We start from the raw sequence: 17,385 nt of genomic DNA, 5'->3' as shown, positions 1-17,385 counted from the left end.
GGAAAAAGCATTTAATACTCCTACCAAACATCATTGCTGAGCTTAGCCTCCCTTGAATGTGCCCAGAATACTTCCATCAGCCTACAGTTGGGCAGTTCATTGGGCAACAGTGCACTGTAGAGTTTGGGTGGTTTACCCTTGTGACCACGGTGCTGACTGGGCACTGCAGTCACTGCCACTGCCCAGCATTGAGGGCATCTTACCAAATATTCCGGTACATAGCCCAGAAAAAGAGTAAAATTCAAAATGTGAAGTACGGCTTCTACTGAATGCATATCACTTTCACACTGTTGTTAAGTCGAAAGTTTATAAGCTGAGTTATCGTAAGTTGGGGACCATCTGTACTCACTCCTGTCATTTAAAGCAAAAGCAACCCGGCAATATGTACACAAATGAAGTGGCTGTGTTTCAACAACCAAAATGAGCAACCAGCCCACAGGTTGTAGTTATAGAGTTATATAACCCTTGTTATACAACTTTTTTTTTTTTTTTTGAGTTGGAGTCTCACTCTGTCGCTCAGACTGAAGTGCAGTGGCTGCTCCCAGCCTGCTGGGCTCCTGTGATCCTTCCACCTCAGACTTCCGAGTAGCTGGAATTACAGGCACACGCTACCATGCCTGGCTGATTTTTTTGATTTATTGTAGAGATGAGGTCTCGCCAAGTTGCCTAGGTGGGTGTTGAACCCGCGGGCTCAGGCAATCCACTCACCTCAGCCTCCCAAAGCGTGGGATTACAGGCTGAGCCACCAAGTCCGGCTGTTATAGAACATTTTAAACATGACGGTTTATGATTTGGCACTCTCTATATAATCCAGATCTACCCCTGGACATAAACCCCACAAGTAGGAACCACTATTATTCCTCTTGAAATCCCTATTTTATGGAGGAGGAGACTGAGGCATGAGAGGCTCTGACTTCCCCAAGGTCACAGAGCCAGGGCAGAGCAGAGCTGGGTGTCCAACCCATGTCTCTCACTGTAAGACTATATACTTCACCTCATACTCTCAGGACACGCCTTCTGAGCTATTTTCAGAGATGGTCATTGGAGCCATCTCTTTGCCTCCATACCTGGGACAGGGGTCACAGTGTGGCAGTGAGCAGGGAAGACCATGGAAAGGGAGGAGAGGGCTTATGAGCCCTCAGAGCTCACTTTCCCTTCACAGCTCTGTCCCTCCTCCCTAGGATGGAGATGTCATCCACTTCCTCTCAGATAAATGACTGACTAGCTGAGCTACAATAAAGCTGCTACTTGAACAGAGTTCTGGAGAGACCCAAGAGGAGTCTCAAAAACATCACTCACCGAGCTGCTTGTTCAGGGAGTCAAGACAAGAACGCCACTCACTTAGCTGAGTTTTGTTGTAATTGGGGGGCAGGAAATCACTGGGAAAGAAACATATGACACATAAGCCACACACGAATGAAAGGTCTGCTTAACAAAACGTGTAGCATCTTCAAGGAACATAGCTCCAGAAAATTATTAACTTAAATACTGAAGAAATCAAGGGTGCCTGCATAATGAACATTTGTATACCTAACCCTGAATTGTACCCCATGTGTAGGAACCTACACTGGCCTCCTAGGAGCTGAGAGAGCATGTGGAAAGAGTCCCAGGTTGACTCAGTGGAGGTTCCAGATGGAAGAGAGGCCATCCTACCTCACCAAGCCCTGGTCAAGCCAGCACAGACCAGGAGAACTACCAAGTTGGCTCACAGAATTGTGAGAAATCAGAAATGATCGTTATTTTAAGACACTACATTTTGGGTGGTGTTGAATGGTGTGGAAAGATGCATATAGCTAGAAGTACCATATGATGTATTTGTCCAAACCGGGAGATTTTTGACAGCAAAAGGGATCACTAATGATTACCAGGACAAGATGTGTAACTCAGTGTGGTCTTAGGCAAAGCTGGGTTCTGGTCACCCACTTAGGATGGGACGGTAAAGAGCAAAAGGCAGGCACAAGAGTATGTACCATATGATGTATTTGTACTTCACCAACTCAACACTAAGCATCGTGCTTAATGCAACATGGACTCCCAGAACAGGAAAAGGATGCCAGAGGAAAAACAGGTGAAATCGAGATAAAGTTTAGTTAACAGGATGCATCAAAATTAATTTCTTAGTTTTGACAAACATCCGACAGTAGTGTAAGATGGTAACATTAGGGGAAACTGAATGAGGCATTAGGGTTAGGAATTCTGTGTGCTATCTTTGTAACTTTTCTGTAAATCTAACATGATTCCAAAACACAAATGTCGTTTTTTGAAAATTATTTGAAAATTATGTACACATATACTTGTTGAGGCCAAGAATATCCATGGGATTCTCCTGGGCCTTTGGATATCTCCCTCTCGAGTCCCCAGGGAATCTTATCTAGACTCCCCTTACCCCCATCTGCCATCACCACTGCATGCTCCCTGCAGGGCCTGAGGATCCCACTCAGGTTTCTGGGGCTCTGGGATTCCTGGAGGAAGGGCCTAGAGCTGTGGGCCAGGATGGGTGTGGGATTCCTCATGCTGCCCTATGAGGTAATCCCCTGGGAATCTCATAGGGGTTGATTAGGAGGTTTCTCGATGCCTAACAGGTCATGGGGGAATGGGGGCCATCTGCATGGTGGCATCTATGGGCACTATCAAGGCCGCAAGCCCCAGCCTTCCCTGCTGACGTTCACTTGTGTCTATGATCAAGGTTTTGTAACTTTACCTTTAGGCCTGCATGCTTGAGCCATGTGTTCATGGTACACACTTCTGGACCCTAGAGTTTTGTCCTGACCTCACCTCTCCACCTACTCCCACAGCGAAGGAGTTGCATGGTCCTGCCAACATCCACTCTCCCTTTGGTTGACAGAGTTACCCCCTCTCTTCCAAGCCAGGTTCAACAGCCTGCCCACCTCCTCCAGCAGACAACACCTTTGCACAGTGTCCCCAGCGGTGGCAAGAAGTATCTACACATTTTTCTCCCTGTGTTTGGCTTCATCTCTCCCCTCCATTCCAGACAGGTAGCCAGCCAGTCCACACTGACGGCCTATGAGAGGCACGTGGCGGGGCAGAGAAGAAAGAAGCCCAGAAATCTTTCTGGCTTTTGTTTTCAAAAGCATGATTTCTTAGAAAAGTCTAACACGTTGTCTTTTTCTCTCAATGGAAAAAGCAAAGAATGTATGGCCACCTTTGATCTATTACAGAAGGCTTCTCTGAGGAGGCAATATTTGTACTGAAATCAATCATGGGAAGTAGCCAGCAATGAAAATAATAATGAAAAGCATTTTAGGTAGAGGGGTTGATGGGAGTGGGTTGAGAGCCCTGGGACCAGGTGTTTCCCTAACTCTAATAGAAAGGGGCTGGAGGGCAAATGTGAACAGAGAAGGACCGGCAGTGCCCAGCAGTGGCGGCCTGGATTTTGCTTCCTGGTTGCACCATGGGAACAGCTGCAAGACCTGGGGGGCCCTGGAGGGAGATGTCACCTAGGTATGAAGACTCAGGGCTCAGAGCAACCCCTGATATTCCTGCGTCCAGCTGTCTGAGGAACAAGAGTCCAATGGCATCAGAGTGAACCTATCACCGAGATCCAGACACCCCAACAGCAGCCCTGACATTGCATGAGATTCCAGAACTTTGCCTCAAGGAATGGGACCCCAAGAAAGAAAGAGTTTTGCCCAGCTTAAAGAACAGGTGCTCAGACTCAAAATAAGTTGAATTATAGAAAACAATACAAGAATTTTTTCTTGTCCTGAGATGTGCATCCACCTTGTTAATTTTACTTATGGGTCAAAATGGAACTACCCATGGGGAAGGAGGCGTCTGCTTGGGGGAGACCCTCTGGCTCAAGTCATATGGGGTCCTAACTGTTGTTTATATCTTAGGAGGGCCTAGGTGGGAAGATGAGAAAAACCTGAGCCCCAGCGTTCCCAGGGTGGGAGGGACCAACAAGGTGCATGAAGATAGGAGGAACATTTCCCAGATGCACAGTGTCTCCACTTTGCAGCATGGTGCAGGCTCCATCCTGCTGCTAAGGATGGCGGCTACGGACTCCCCAGGCAGTGGACTTCCAGGGTCTAGAACATTCAGTGGGCACCCCACCACATAGCCTTAGATTATGGGATCAGAGTTGGGTGGACCCACATCTGAGAAGAGCATTCATAGCTCCTAACAGATGCCCTGTCTGATGGCAGCAGCCTCCTCGCCTAGGTCCCAGCCTCCAGTGTCAGACTCTCTGACCCACATTCCAAACCGCAAAGCTCATGGAGCCACTCTGTTCCCCACTGCCCTCAGGAAAAGGTCTCAATCTCTTCACCTGGCTGAAATCCTGCATGGCCTGCCCCCTACCTCCTCCTCCCTCAGCCCTGTTCATTGCCTCTTCCAAGCATTCGGCAGTAGTGCTGCACTTCTTTCTGCAGCAAACAGGTCATACTCTTTCTTGCCATTGTGTCTGGAATGCCCCAGAACCTGGGTCCAAGTGGCCAGCCCAGGACCAGAGAGCTGGAGGATGACCTGTCTAGTCTGGAGAATGCCTCAAGGAAAAGACTGAGGGTCACGCTTGCCTCCCCCACCCGATCCCCAAAGGTCCTCCTCCTGAGTGACACCTCTCCCCCATACCAGATGGTGCAGAGATGCTGTAGCCGCTTTTGCTGCAGGGATTTCTGGGTCTCCAGCATGGCCTGCAGCTCCTTCTTTACAGCCGGGGGAGCCCGGATATTCTCATTGGCCAAGAACTCCCTGGGTAGCCAGACATGTTGGCACCATGAAGGGGAGAAAAGGGTATGAGGTGGGTATGAGGGAGGGGAGGAGACCCATGATGAGAGCATTCAGAGCCCCAGCACCCTTTCCCTTGCACCACCCTCAGCCCCTTCCCCCCGAGCCTCTGCCTCCCCTCTAGGACACTGAAGAAAGGAGAGAAAGAGAGTGGGTAGCAGAGAGGAGGGAGGAAGGAAGGGGTAAAGGGAGGGATTTCCAGTGCACGAACAGCAAAGGGCCAGCAGGCTCAGATCTAGTGGGTGCCCTGACCGCCACCTGGCTACTCTGTGACTTTGGACACGTCCTTCTCCCATTCTGCCCATCTTCTGTAAAATGGAACTAAGGATCCATTTTACAGGGGTTCTCACATGGGCACCCTCAGCATGAAAGTGGAGACAGTCCTTCATCAGTACTTGTGAAGACTCAGTAAGATGATGCAAGCAAAGCCCATGCTTGACTCATGGGAAATGCCCAGTGAACATCAGCTATTGCCATCACTGCTGACATTGTTTGACATTTATAATGGCTTCCCAGGCCCAGACAGGCACTTTCCATCTAGTATCTTGTTGGATGTCTGAAACCCTATCACAGGTACATTATGATGCCTGTTGTTCTTAGGAAGAGATAGGCTCCGAATGTTCAAAGGTTTCATCAAGGTCACACTGAAAGGCAAGGTGGAGCCAGTCCTCGGTACATTTTTCATTCATTGCTCACATAAATGATGCTTGGCAGAGGAGGTGTGCAGATGGGCCCTCTCTTCACCCTCCCTTCCACAGAGGAAACTTGCTCCTGAAAGGGTAGGAAGTATCTGCCTGAAAGATATCCATTCACCCGGGCCCAGTATCCACAGGGTTATGAATAATAAAGAGAGGAAATAATGCATAAAATCAGAAGAATGTTTTCTAACTATTTGTATTGAATTCAGAGAATTCATAACGAGCTCATAACATAAGGCTCATTAATAAAATGAGATATAAAACTGCATATACTATATGGGTCTAAAAGAGCTTGGGAGAAAATATACCAAGGCTAGGCATGGTGGTTCACACATATAATCCCAGCACTTTGGGAAGCTGAGGCGGGAGAATTGCTTGAGCTCAGGAGTTCGAGACCAGTATAGACAACACAGCAAGATCTAATCTCTACAAAAAAAAAAAAAATCAAAAAATTAGCTGAGTGTGGTGGTGTGTGCCTGTAGTCCCAGCTGCTCAGCAGGCTAAGGTAGAAGGATTGCCTGAACCCAGGAAGTTGAGGCTGTGGTGAGCTGTAATAGTGTCACTGCACTCCAGCCTGGGCAACAGAGTGAGAACCTGCTTTAAAAAAATACACACACGTACACACACACGCACATAAGCTGAGCTTCTCACGATGGGACAGGATTAGTGCCGATTTAAAATTTTTTTCTGACTTTTTAAAAAAGGGCATGGAAAAACAGCATTTTTAAGCAATGACAAATAGAGAGAATGTCACCCCAACCCACACTGGCCCCAGCAGGCCAGGGGAAGAGCTGTGGGCAGGGAACAGCCACCGACCTGAAACTCTGCAGCAGGACATCTTTCTTGAGGGCCTTCCAGTTGTCCACCAGGCCCTGCCAGCGGTGGCGGCTGTCCAGCTCCTGCTGCAGGGTGGCCTCCATCAGGTTGACAAACAGCTGGGCGAGGGCCCTCCGGTTGCCCAGCAGGGCATGGTTCATGATCTGTGGACATAGGTAGGCGGGGCTCTAGATGCGGTAGAGCTTTCTCAGGTCAGAGCAAGGCTCAGTGAGAGGGGGGACAGGGAAGGTACAGGTCAAGGGCAGAGTGAGACGGTGGCACAGGAAGCTGCCCACCTGAGCAGATATGGACAGTCATAAGGGTCTTCCTTGAAGGCTTAACCATGGATCCTGACCACGAGCTTCACCCTTCCAAGGCCACATCAGAATGTTTGATAAAGAAGGTGAAAGAAGTTAAGCACTCAGTGAATTATAAGTATTTACTCTTTCTTTGTAAATTTATTCCTGCCTGGACGCAGTACCTCATGCTTATAATTTCAGCACTTTGGGAGGCCGAGGTGGGAGGATTGCTTGAGCCCAGGAGTTTGAGATCAGCCTAAGCAATATAGCGAGGCCTCGTCTTTACAAAAAATAAAAAAGTTAATTTGGTGTGGTGGCATGTGCCTGTAGAACCAGCTACTTGGGAGGCCGAGGTGGAAAGATCACCTGAGCTCAGGGTGTCAAGGCTGCAGTGAGTTGTGACCATGCCACTGTACTCCAGCCTGGGTGACAGAGTGGGACCCAGACTCAAAAAAATAAAAAATAATTTTTTTCCAAAAGCAGAATGTTCATACCATCAGGGACCAGGGACCAGCCACATATGGTTGTTATGAGAACTGGGACCCAATGACCAAATGAGGTCAGAGCTGGAACATTCTTCAGCAGTCCTCCCAGGGGTTCTCACATGGGCACCCTCAGCGAGAGGGGGTCAGTCCTTCACTGTGTGGCACTGTTCTGCCCTTTAGTATCCCTGCCCTCCTCAGATGCAAGTAGCTCCCCTCATTCCCCTCACATGCAGGAACTGCCCTAAATGCTCCCACACATTTCCCAAAGCCCTCTAGGGAGGTGTCAGTGCCATGGGACAGGGGTGAGAACTCTGCCTCATTCAGCAGGTAAAAATCTTAGTAATGCTTTTCAGTGAAGCTTGAGGTTTGATGCCAGTGGTACTTCCTAGCTGGGAGGCATTGGCAAGTATTTCCTCGGCTTCCAGATCTGAAGTCACAATATGGGGATAATGCTATTTACAGCATAGGGATCTTGTGAAATTAAAGGAGACAGATGCACATAGAACACATGGCAAATGCTGGTTGTTATAATGAGTATAAGAAAGTAAAACTGAAATGTATCAAGGATACAGAAAACCCTGATTCTCCTAATGGATGATCTCTCGCTGATCTCAAGAGAGCTACCACTGCTGAACCCCTCTTTTATTTTTAATTTTAAAAATTTATTTATTTATTTTTGAGTCAGAGTCTCACTCTGTCTCCCAGGCTGGAGTGCAGTGGCACCATCACGGCTTACAGCAGCCTCGACCTCCTGGGCTCAGGTGATCCTCCCACCTCAGCTTCCTGAGTAGCTGGGACTATAATGAATGTTACCATGCCCAACTAATTATTTTTATTTTTGTAGAGATTTTGGTTTGCTATGTGGCCCAGGCTAGACTTGAACTCTTGGCCTCAAGAGATCCTCCTGCCTAAGCCTCCCTTTCATAGTGTTGGGATTGCAGGTGTGAGCCACTGCACCTGGTCTCTGAGCCTTCTTTTATTATCCTCCTAGCAAATCCTGGCAGATCAGTATTACAGATGACCCCCAACTTGACGGTTTGACTTAATAATTTTTTTCAGATTTAAGGTAGGTTTATGGAGATATTAAATGCATCTTTGACTTATAATAGGTTTATTGGGATGTGGCCCCATCGTAAATGGAGGAGTAACTTGTATTATCCCTGCCTGTGCTATGTCTAGGATACCACGGCACAGACCTGGGCTGGACCTGTCTGCGATTCTGAGCACTGTCCTCTGAGCCTGCTCTGCTGCCAGGAAGCCTGTTATCTGGCAAGCTCAGTTCTCTGCACAGGACCAGGAAACCCACAGAAGCAAAATGTGCATTTGAGCAGCTAAAAGAAGAGTTCTTTCTTCAGCAGAGAGGTAAGGCTTTACTCTGACTCTGGAGACATTGTGCTCAATCTTGAATTGTGTATTTTCCACCCCAAGGAAAGCAGCTGGGGAAGGCTTGGGGGTGTGGACTGGGGAAGTAGTGGGGACAGAACCAAGAGGCAGGCATAGTTTAGCAACAGGCACTGACTGCTAGTAAGAAGAGAGGCAAGAATGGCTAGAAAAACCGGACAGAGCAGGTCACTCATGAGGGTGCTTCAAGACCACAGTAGCTCCAAGATGGTGATTTCATAGGGTAGCGCCTACTGCATTGCATACAGTAGCTGAGACACGGCCCAGGAGGTGCTTGGTAAAATCATCAGTGCTCAATACGATGGCCCTGGCTTAAGATGACAGGGAAGTATGAAAAGTACTTGAACAGAATTTCTATTGAAAATGCTTACAGGACTGTCCTTGGTAGCTCACACCTATAATTTCAGCACTATGGTAGACCTAAAAGGGAGGATTGCTTCAGTGAGACCATGACTTTACAAAGGAAATTTAAAAATTAGCTGGATGTGGTAGTGAGTGCTTGTAGTCCCAGCTACTTGGGAGGCTGAGGCAGGAGGATCACTTGTTCCCAGGAGGTTGAGACTGCAGTAAGTTATGATCTTGCTTCTGTACTCTAGCCTGGGGAAAGAGTGAGATTCCCAACTCAAAAAGTAAAAAGATAGAGGGAGAGAGACAGAGAGAGAGAGAGAGAAAAGGAGGGAGAGAGGGAGAGAGAGAGAGAGAGAGAGAGAGGGGAAGAAAAAGAAAGAAAGTGCTTACAATAGCTCAGACTCTGATTCCCAACCGAAGAGGCCCACCCAAGTTCCTTAAAAATGTTAGAGACAAAAAGCCTGCCATTTTTGAGAAACCAGGCTTGAAGAACCCTGGGGTCTTGCTCCTTTCCCCATGGGTTAATCCCCACACAGGAAAACCACTTACCATGGCTTCTTTATTTATAATCCTGTATACATCAGGCTGCATGAGGTAAGATGTTTTCTCTATGATTTCCACATATTTCTTCAACACACTTTTTAGCTAGAAACGATAAGTCCCCATGGTTAGTGACTTATGTCCTGGAGCACTAGAAGGAAACAAGGATGCCCAATAGGCCCTGCAAGTGACAACGACCAAGGAGCCCATCTGCAGCCAACTCACTTTATCAGCTCTGGAGAACTCCAGTGAGTGCAGCGCTTCATCCAGCTTCTTAATCTCCTGCTTCTGGAGCAGGAACATATAAGTCACCTTATCCCACAGCTCCAGCAGGGTCTATATGGAGAAGTTTGAGTCAGGCTGGGAGCTGGTAGGAAGGAGGGAAGGAGCAGGGCCCTGGTGGGGCGAGCCTGGCCCCAAAGAGACCCTTACTTGGATGGCGTAGTCTTCGAGGTTGGTGTCATTTTCCATCTTTATAAAAAGGGAGTTGATGTCTTCATCAGACTCAGACAGCTTCTTCAAAAAACATCCCCCTGTCTCCAAGATAAGAGGTTCCATTTCCTGCAACAGACCAGGAGGGCAATGGCCACAGCATCAGCACCTCCCAGGAAGGAGGGAGACTTTTATGCCAGGGGTCCCTAACCCCTTATTAGGAACCAGGATGCACAGCAGGAGGTGAGCAGCAGGTGAGCAAGTGAAGCTTCATCAGTATTTACAGCCACTCCCCAATGCTTGCATTACTGCCTGAACACCGCCTCCTCATGAAGATAAGTGGTGGCATTAGATTCTCATAGGAATGCAAACCCTATTGTGAAATGGGCATGTAAGAAAACAAGGCTGCACACTCATTAGGAGAATCTAATGCATGATGGTCTGAGGTGCTCCCCATTGACACAGTGATGCTAGCACTGGAAGCCGCTGCAAATACAGATTAACATTAGCCATGAAGTTTGACTGCTAATGTTAATCAATTGCTTGCAGACTCATATCAAAAATAATAATTTCACAATTTCATCATAATAATTATTGCATTATATACTACAGTGTAAGGGCAATAGAAATAAAATGCACAATAAATGTAATGCGCTTGAATCATCCTGAAACCATCCCCCCATTGCTGGTCCGTGGAATAACTGTCTTCCGCAAAACCAATCCCTGACACCAAAACAATTGGGGACTGCTGCTCTATGTAGTGGGGAAGTGCAAGGCTTGGTCTTGTCTAAAAAATAATGATCATTATCCAGACCTAAAGAGTTGAGGTTTATTCTTTAACTCCAACCAGAGGACAGCAGCCATGCCATATGCCAGGCACTGTCCTATGCTGAGCCCTCCTTCTAGACCCATTTGATCCTTGTCACAGCCTCTGAAGTGGGTGGTAACATCAGGCCTAGCCTACAGTTGATGCTAAGCAAATATTAATTAGAAAAGTGGCCAAATGAAAGATTGCTTCAGATGAGGAAACTGAGGCTCAGGAAGGTTGCTTGACCAAAGCCACAGAATTCATGGGTAAAAGTAGAGCTTGTATCTAGTTGGGGCATACTGTACTCTAGCCTGGGGAAAGAGCGAGATCCCAACTCAAAAAGAAAAAAGATAGAAAGAGGGAGAGAGAGGGAGAGAGAGGGAGAGAGAGGGAGAGAGAGGGAGGAAGGGAGGGGGAGAGAGAGAGAGAGAGAGAGAGAGAGAGAGAGAGAGAGAGAGAGAGAGAGAGAGCGAGAGCTCGGTAGGGAGCCTGTTCTTGGTATGTCAGGCATAGAACTTGCTCCAGAATCCAGGGTGGGGCAACACAGGTCAGAGAAGACTCAGGGAGAAGAGGATGAATGGAAATCTGGGGCTCCGAGTGACCTGGAAGGGCAAAGGCTGCTCTTGGTTGGGGAACATTCTGGGCACCAGGGTATCTAGAGATGAGGCCTCTGGAGAGGAAAGAGAGCTGAGTATAGGGGAGTACATAAGGGCCCAGCAGCACTGTCAGTGGGGGGTGGGGGGCTCATTCTGCTCCTCAATAGCACTATTGAACAGGGAAGTCAAAGGCTGGGGTTTGTTGTCGGACCTGGAGGGTAGTTCCAACTTGGCTCTTATGTGCTGAGTTAGATGAGACTCTCTAGGCTTCCTTGCAAAATGGGATAACAACAGTACTTGACTTAAAGGGTCTTTCCCAGGGTTACTGGGAGCTATGCTCACAAGTACTCATAATGCACCACTCAGACATGGCTGCTATGATTCTATTCTTGTCTACATCTTGGTGAGCTACTGAGGATCTCCCAGTTGAGGAGGAGGATAGAAGCTGGGAGTAATGGCAGGCCCACCTTTGGAATGGTACAGGAGGGAACAAGAAAGGAGAGGAAGGATGCTCACCATCCCAACCTGCTGTATCTCCTCCTGAAAGCTAGCCAGAGCACTCTCGTAGCTCCTCTTCTTGTGGTCTTCTCGCTCTTGAAGGGTGGTGGTGCTCACTTTCTCAGGAACTGCAGAGTAATAACATAAGGCTGCCCTAAGCACTGCCAGGAGAGGGGAGAGCTCTTGGGAAAAGGCAGAGAGCGCCTGCACTCTGGGACTTGGGTTCAGAAGACGGACCCCACAGCCAGGCCAGCATGGCAGAGAATTAAAGAAAAAGCGAAAAAATGGGCCAGGTACGGGGTCTCATGACTGTAATCCTAGCACTTTGGGATGTCCAAGCAGGAGAATCACTTGAGCCCAGGAATTCGAGACTAGTCTGGGCAACCCAGCAAGTTCTCGTCTCTACAAAAATTTTGTTTAAAAGTTAGCCAGGTGTGGTGGCGCATCTCTGTAGTTAGACTTAGCTACTCCTTGGGAGGCTGAGGCAGGAGGATCACTTCAGCCCAGGAATTCGCGGCTGCAATGAGACATGATGGTGCCACTGCACTCCAGCCTGGGCAACAAAGTGAGACCCTGACCCCTCTCCGCCCATAAAAAAGAGAAAAGATGAAGGTGAGTATTAGAGTATTAGAGGGACCAAGGCCAGATACAGTTAAATGTATATGTAATTTATATTTTAGAAAAAGTTTTATAGAAGCAAATACATATACAAATAATGATCACCAACACTTACAGAAGCCCTTGCCACATAGGGGGTATTGTTCTAACTCAATTAGTCCCCTTGATGAGGCCAAGAGGCAAGTTCTATTCCTAGCTTCATTTTACAAGTAAGGAAACTCAGGCATGGGCATTAAAGAACAAAGTTAATCAGCAGCTGAGCAGGGATCTGGACCAGGGCCATCTGTTCCATGGTCTGTTCCATGTGTACTACTATCCTCAGTATCCAGGTGGAAAGCCATGTGGGTTAACCCAAAGTGGGTAAAGAGGCTGGTGGCTCTCTTTGGAGATGAAGGGATGCATTGTGGAGAGGAGAGTTTTTATTTTCTCTTTCTCTCCTTCCCTTATTTTTCTACAGTGGGCATACGTTACTTTTTTTATTTTTTATTTTTATCCCCTCCAAGTCTCATAGCATTACTTTTTTAATCATGAAGAAAAAGAGCCTCTATATTAGGATAAAGTCAAACTAGGACAATGCCATATGAAGAAAGAAAATGTGGATTAAGCAATACTATTGTAAAACTGCAGGAAAGTGAGTGACATTCTTTAGCCTCCAGTTTTCCATCAGTAAATGCCCACTGAGCAGGCAACCCCTTACTCTCCCCCAGCTCCTGCACGGGAAGGGGTAGGGTGGACTCTCAAGGGAGAATGCTATCTAGGTGGCTGAACAGAGGAATACAATGTGAGCTTTAGGGGCTCCCTCAGAGGAGTTGCCAGGAGAGACCTCACCCCCCCCACCCCAGGACTCTTTCTGGGCCAGGGCAGGCTGCCTGGTGGCTGAACAGAGACTCACCCATTGTGTCCATGAGGCCCTGCACTTCTCGGGCAGCAATGGTGCTCTCACTCTCCAAGGCTTTTTCCCTCTTGGCTATTTCCTTTTCCCTGAGGTACAAGCAGAGAAGGAGAGTTAAGGTCCCAGCTCCCCAATGCCACCCAGGGCAGCTCTGGCACATGAGGGAGTCTCCACAGGGACCACGGGCAGTGGCAATCTCCTGTCAGCAGACACTGTGAATCCTTATGCGAAAATTCGGGTCCCTACCCTCAGGGTAAACCAAACATGGGCGAAAGGCCCAATTCATTTTTCATATGGGGAAACTGAGGCTCAGAAGGGGCATGAGCAGCCCAATGAAGCCAGGCTATGCTAAGTTCTTGGCATGCTTCTTCATTTCCATCTTCAGCAACCCATTCTATGAGGCAGTTGGGGTAACCCCATTTTCCAGGAAGGAGGAAGAGGGCTTAAAGGGCCACTGTATGAAGCAGGCCTGAGACTGTAAGACCAACTCTTATGACACCAAGATCCATGGGGTTTGGGTGAGGGAGGAGAGAACTGGGATTCCAGGATAAACTACTTCCATAGGGAAGACCAGGAGGGTGAATGTGACTGAAGAACACCCTTACTTCTCCATCTCGCAGCCACCTCCTCAGAGAGCTTTCCTGACCCCTGTCCCATAGCCTCTGTCAAAGCCTTCCTGCCATCAGGGAGAATGTACTTATTTCTTCACTTCTGAGGCCTCAAGTTCCATGAGGATGGGATTCCCGCATCCAGTGCCTGGTCCTAGGTACTCCATCAATAATTATTGGGGTGGGAGGGGCAGGGAAGAAACCATCCTGCAAAATAGGTGTTAATACTTCCCTGTTTCAGAGGAGGTACTTGAGACTTCAATCCTACCTGGCATTCATCTTGTGTGAGCTCTTTGTGAGTTTTTGAAGATTCTAGGGTACCCCTAGTATGTGGGGGTAGGGACTGGACAGCAAGACCTACCTGTGGAGAACAGGGTTTTCCGTGACCCAGTCATTGGGGAGGCTGTGCATCCACTTCTGCTGCCGAGGAGACATGGTCTCCCCTTCAGGAATCTCCATTTTCTTCATTAGGGGTGCCCTGCCACTCTTCAAGGTCCCAGCATGCTCTGCGGCCCGATTCCTGGTGGCCACCAGGGAGTGGACCAGCTGTACCTGAATTCAGGGAAAACTGGGGATGGGAGGGCTGTCAGAGCTACTGACTCCCCAGAGACCTCAGGCTGGCTACGCCTGTTTTAGAATGACACCTGGGAACCTGCCACCAGAAAGGCACCTCCCAGGGAGGTCTCAGCCCCAGGGCACTTCCCTGCAGGAGGACTCTCCTTCCCCATTACTCCATTAACAGTCATTCAGTCACTTCTAGGAAGGCCTCTTTAAATTAAAATTTAAAATTTGAATGCAGATGAAGATGCACATCTTAGCCATTTTTATAATCTCAAGGGACTGGAAAAATGGAACTGTATTTTTAGAAGGGAATTGGTTGAGTAAACATGGCATGTCCCTTCAATGGAATGTTAGTTACTAAAGTTGAGACTTAAACAAATAATTTTTTATGACCCTAGGAAATGCTTACAAACTGGTATACAGTAAAATGCATCCGTAAAAGCATAAATTGCCAGGCTTGGTGGCTCAGCCTGTAATTCCGCGCCTTTGGGAGGCTGAGGTGAGTGGATTGCCTGAGCCTGCGGGTTCGAGACCCGCCTGGGGCAGGTGAGACCTCATCTCTACAATAAATCAAAAAAAATTAGCCGGGTGTGGTAGCGCGTGCCTGTAGTTCCTGCTACTTGGAAGGCTGAGGCGGAAGGATTGCCGGAGTCCAACAGGTTGAGGCTGCGGTGGCCAGGAGCGGCCACTGCACTCCAGTCTGGGTGACAGAGTGAGACTCTAACTAAAAATAAATAAATAAAATAAAGCATAAATTAAAATTATAACCAAAATTATACAGTATGACCTCAAAATCTACAATGCATAGAAAAATGACCTGGATGTAAGTATGCCAAGCATTAAGGATGGCCTTATAAGGAGTGGGATTCCAGTAAGAATGGCCATCATTAAGAAAACAAACAACAACAGATGCTAGTAAGGATGCAGAGAAAAAGGAACCCTTCTACACTGCTGGTGGGAGTGCAAACTAGTGCAGCCTCTTTGGAAGACAGTGCGGCGATTTCTGAAAGAACTGGAATTGACCTTCCAAATCACCCAGCAATTCCCCTCTTGGGAATATACCCGGAGGAACTCAAATCATTCTACAAAAAAGATACCTGCACACATGTTTGTTGCAGCTCTATTCACAATAGCAAAAACATGGAACCAACCATCTTACCCATCGAAGCTGAACTGGATTAAAAAAAAACATGGCACATATACACAATGGAATATTATGCAGCCATAAAGAAGGACAAACATATATGGACTTTGCAGCAACTTGGATAGATCGATCATGCTCAGTGATCTATCACAGAAACAAAGAACAGAGTACCATATGTTCTCACTCATAAGCAGACCTTGAACAATCATAATACTATAAGAAAGCAATTGGCAGTAGTGGGAAACTGTCGGGGGGGAGGGGATTGGCAGTTGAGAGAAACTACTAGGGGAGGGGAGCATACCCCATCAACAAGGGTACCTGCATAATCAACGTTTGTATACCTAACCCTGAATTGTATCCCACATCTTTATAATAAAAAAAGGAAGGAGCAGGATAGTGGGAATAATCTAATTGTTTCTTTGATTTCTTTTTATACTTATATACTTCACACTTTTATAATTTCTAGAGATTCTACAGAGAACATTAGTTAAGTCTCAAATTAGTAATGAAAATCTCTTTTAAATAAGCAGTATAGAACTTCAAAGACGGGGTTCAGGTGTGTGTGTGTGTGTGTGTGTGTGTGTGACCTCCATGGTGGTCAAGGGAGTTAAGGGAGTCCTAGATTAACTAGCAAGCAGTCATAATCATTGTCAAGTACATGGATGCCCATGGGCATGGAAAAGGGTCCCGAGATACTGTTAAAGAGAAAAAGCAGGTTTCAAAACACAAGTACAGAATGAACCCTGTTGTTTAAATAGAAAAATTAGAAATGCTTTTATGCATGGGGGAAAAAATACAGGGGACCCAAGGGTTCATCCAAACTATTTCTGAGGAATTTAAATTTACTTTTTTTAAAATAAATTTTATTTATTTATTTATTTATTTGTTTTTTTGAGTTGGAGTCTCACTCTGTCGCCCAGACTGGAATGCAGTGGCCACTCCCGGCCACCAGAGCCTCGACCTGCTGGGCTCTGGCGATCCTTCCACCTCAGCCTTCCGAGTAGCCGGAATTACAGGCGCGCGCTACCATGCCCAGCCAATTTTTTTTTATTTATTGTAGAGATGAGGTCTCGCTGCCCAGGCGGGTCTCGAACCCGCGGGCTCAGGCAATCCACTCACCTCAGCCTCCCAAAGGCGCGGGATTACAGGCTGAGCCACCGAGCCCGGCTGGAATTTAAATTTAAATCTTTAAGTTTTCTAGTTTTCAAGAATAGTCATTTAATTTTGTATTTGTACATTTTAGGAACCAATAAGAGTTAAAAAAAAAAAAAAAAAGTAACTTCAAGTCCTTATTCCGCTAGATTCCCAGGGCAAGGACGCCCAGCCCTGAGGGGAGGGAAGTTTGGTAGGGAGCAGAGGGAAGGCAGACAGAGAAAAGGGGGCAGAGGGCGGCCCTACCTCAGCCTGGAAGATCTGCTGGTAGACGTTCCCATTCTGAACCCGGGTCACCTTCCCCAGTGACGACATCTTGGCCGCTGGCTGGAGGGCCCTGCGGGGAAGCCGGGAAGCCGTTGTCCAGGAAACGCGTCTGAGGTTTGGTCTCCATTTCGACTCCGAGGTTGGGAAATTGACGCCCGCCCCAAGCTCAGGTCCTGGCGGGACCACGTCTGACTCTGAAGGTGGCGTCCCCCTGGGTGAGACCCCCGAGGCAGAACCCTCTGCTCGAGCTCAGGGAGGCACACCGACTCGGGGTTTAAATTGTAAAGGAAACGAAGAGGGGAGGGAGAGCGGAACAACCATGAAACGAACCTCAGACGAGCCTCGAACTCGAGGAGGAGGCTGAGGAGGAGGCTGGCTCCCCGCCTCGCAGGGCGCGAACTATTCTGGTCACACTGTTCAGGCGCTTTCTCTGCTGAGAAGGCACTGCCGGCTCCTCCTGTGCACCCGGACCCCCC

At 47.8% G+C, this 17,385-nt stretch overlaps 1 protein-coding gene across 1 annotated transcript in view; it reads right to left on the bottom strand.

Moving 5' to 3' along the window:
- CCDC180 (coiled-coil domain containing 180) overlaps positions 1 to 17,385 on the bottom strand; it is a gene marked incomplete at its 5' end in the record, with an annotated part of 117,230 nt that overhangs the window by 41,147 nt on the left and 58,698 nt on the right. Inside the window, 11 exon segments of the mRNA XM_021706715.1 lie at positions 1,300 to 1,379; positions 4,591 to 4,710; positions 6,261 to 6,424; positions 9,343 to 9,438; positions 9,559 to 9,669; positions 9,766 to 9,894; positions 11,686 to 11,795; positions 13,178 to 13,266; positions 14,147 to 14,337; positions 16,889 to 16,987; positions 16,990 to 17,366. Coding sequence (XP_021562390.1) covers positions 1,300 to 1,379; positions 4,591 to 4,710; positions 6,261 to 6,424; positions 9,343 to 9,438; positions 9,559 to 9,669; positions 9,766 to 9,894; positions 11,686 to 11,795; positions 13,178 to 13,266; positions 14,147 to 14,337; positions 16,889 to 16,987; positions 16,990 to 17,366 — 1,566 coding nt within the window.

Source organism: Carlito syrichta, unplaced genomic scaffold (assembly GCF_000164805.1).
Source record: "Carlito syrichta isolate Samal-C Ts95f unplaced genomic scaffold, Tarsius_syrichta-2.0.1 Scaffold315953, whole genome shotgun sequence".
NCBI classification, from domain to species: Eukaryota; Metazoa; Chordata; class Mammalia; order Primates; family Tarsiidae; genus Carlito; species Carlito syrichta.
This window is presented reverse-complemented; position numbering and strand designations above follow the sequence as displayed.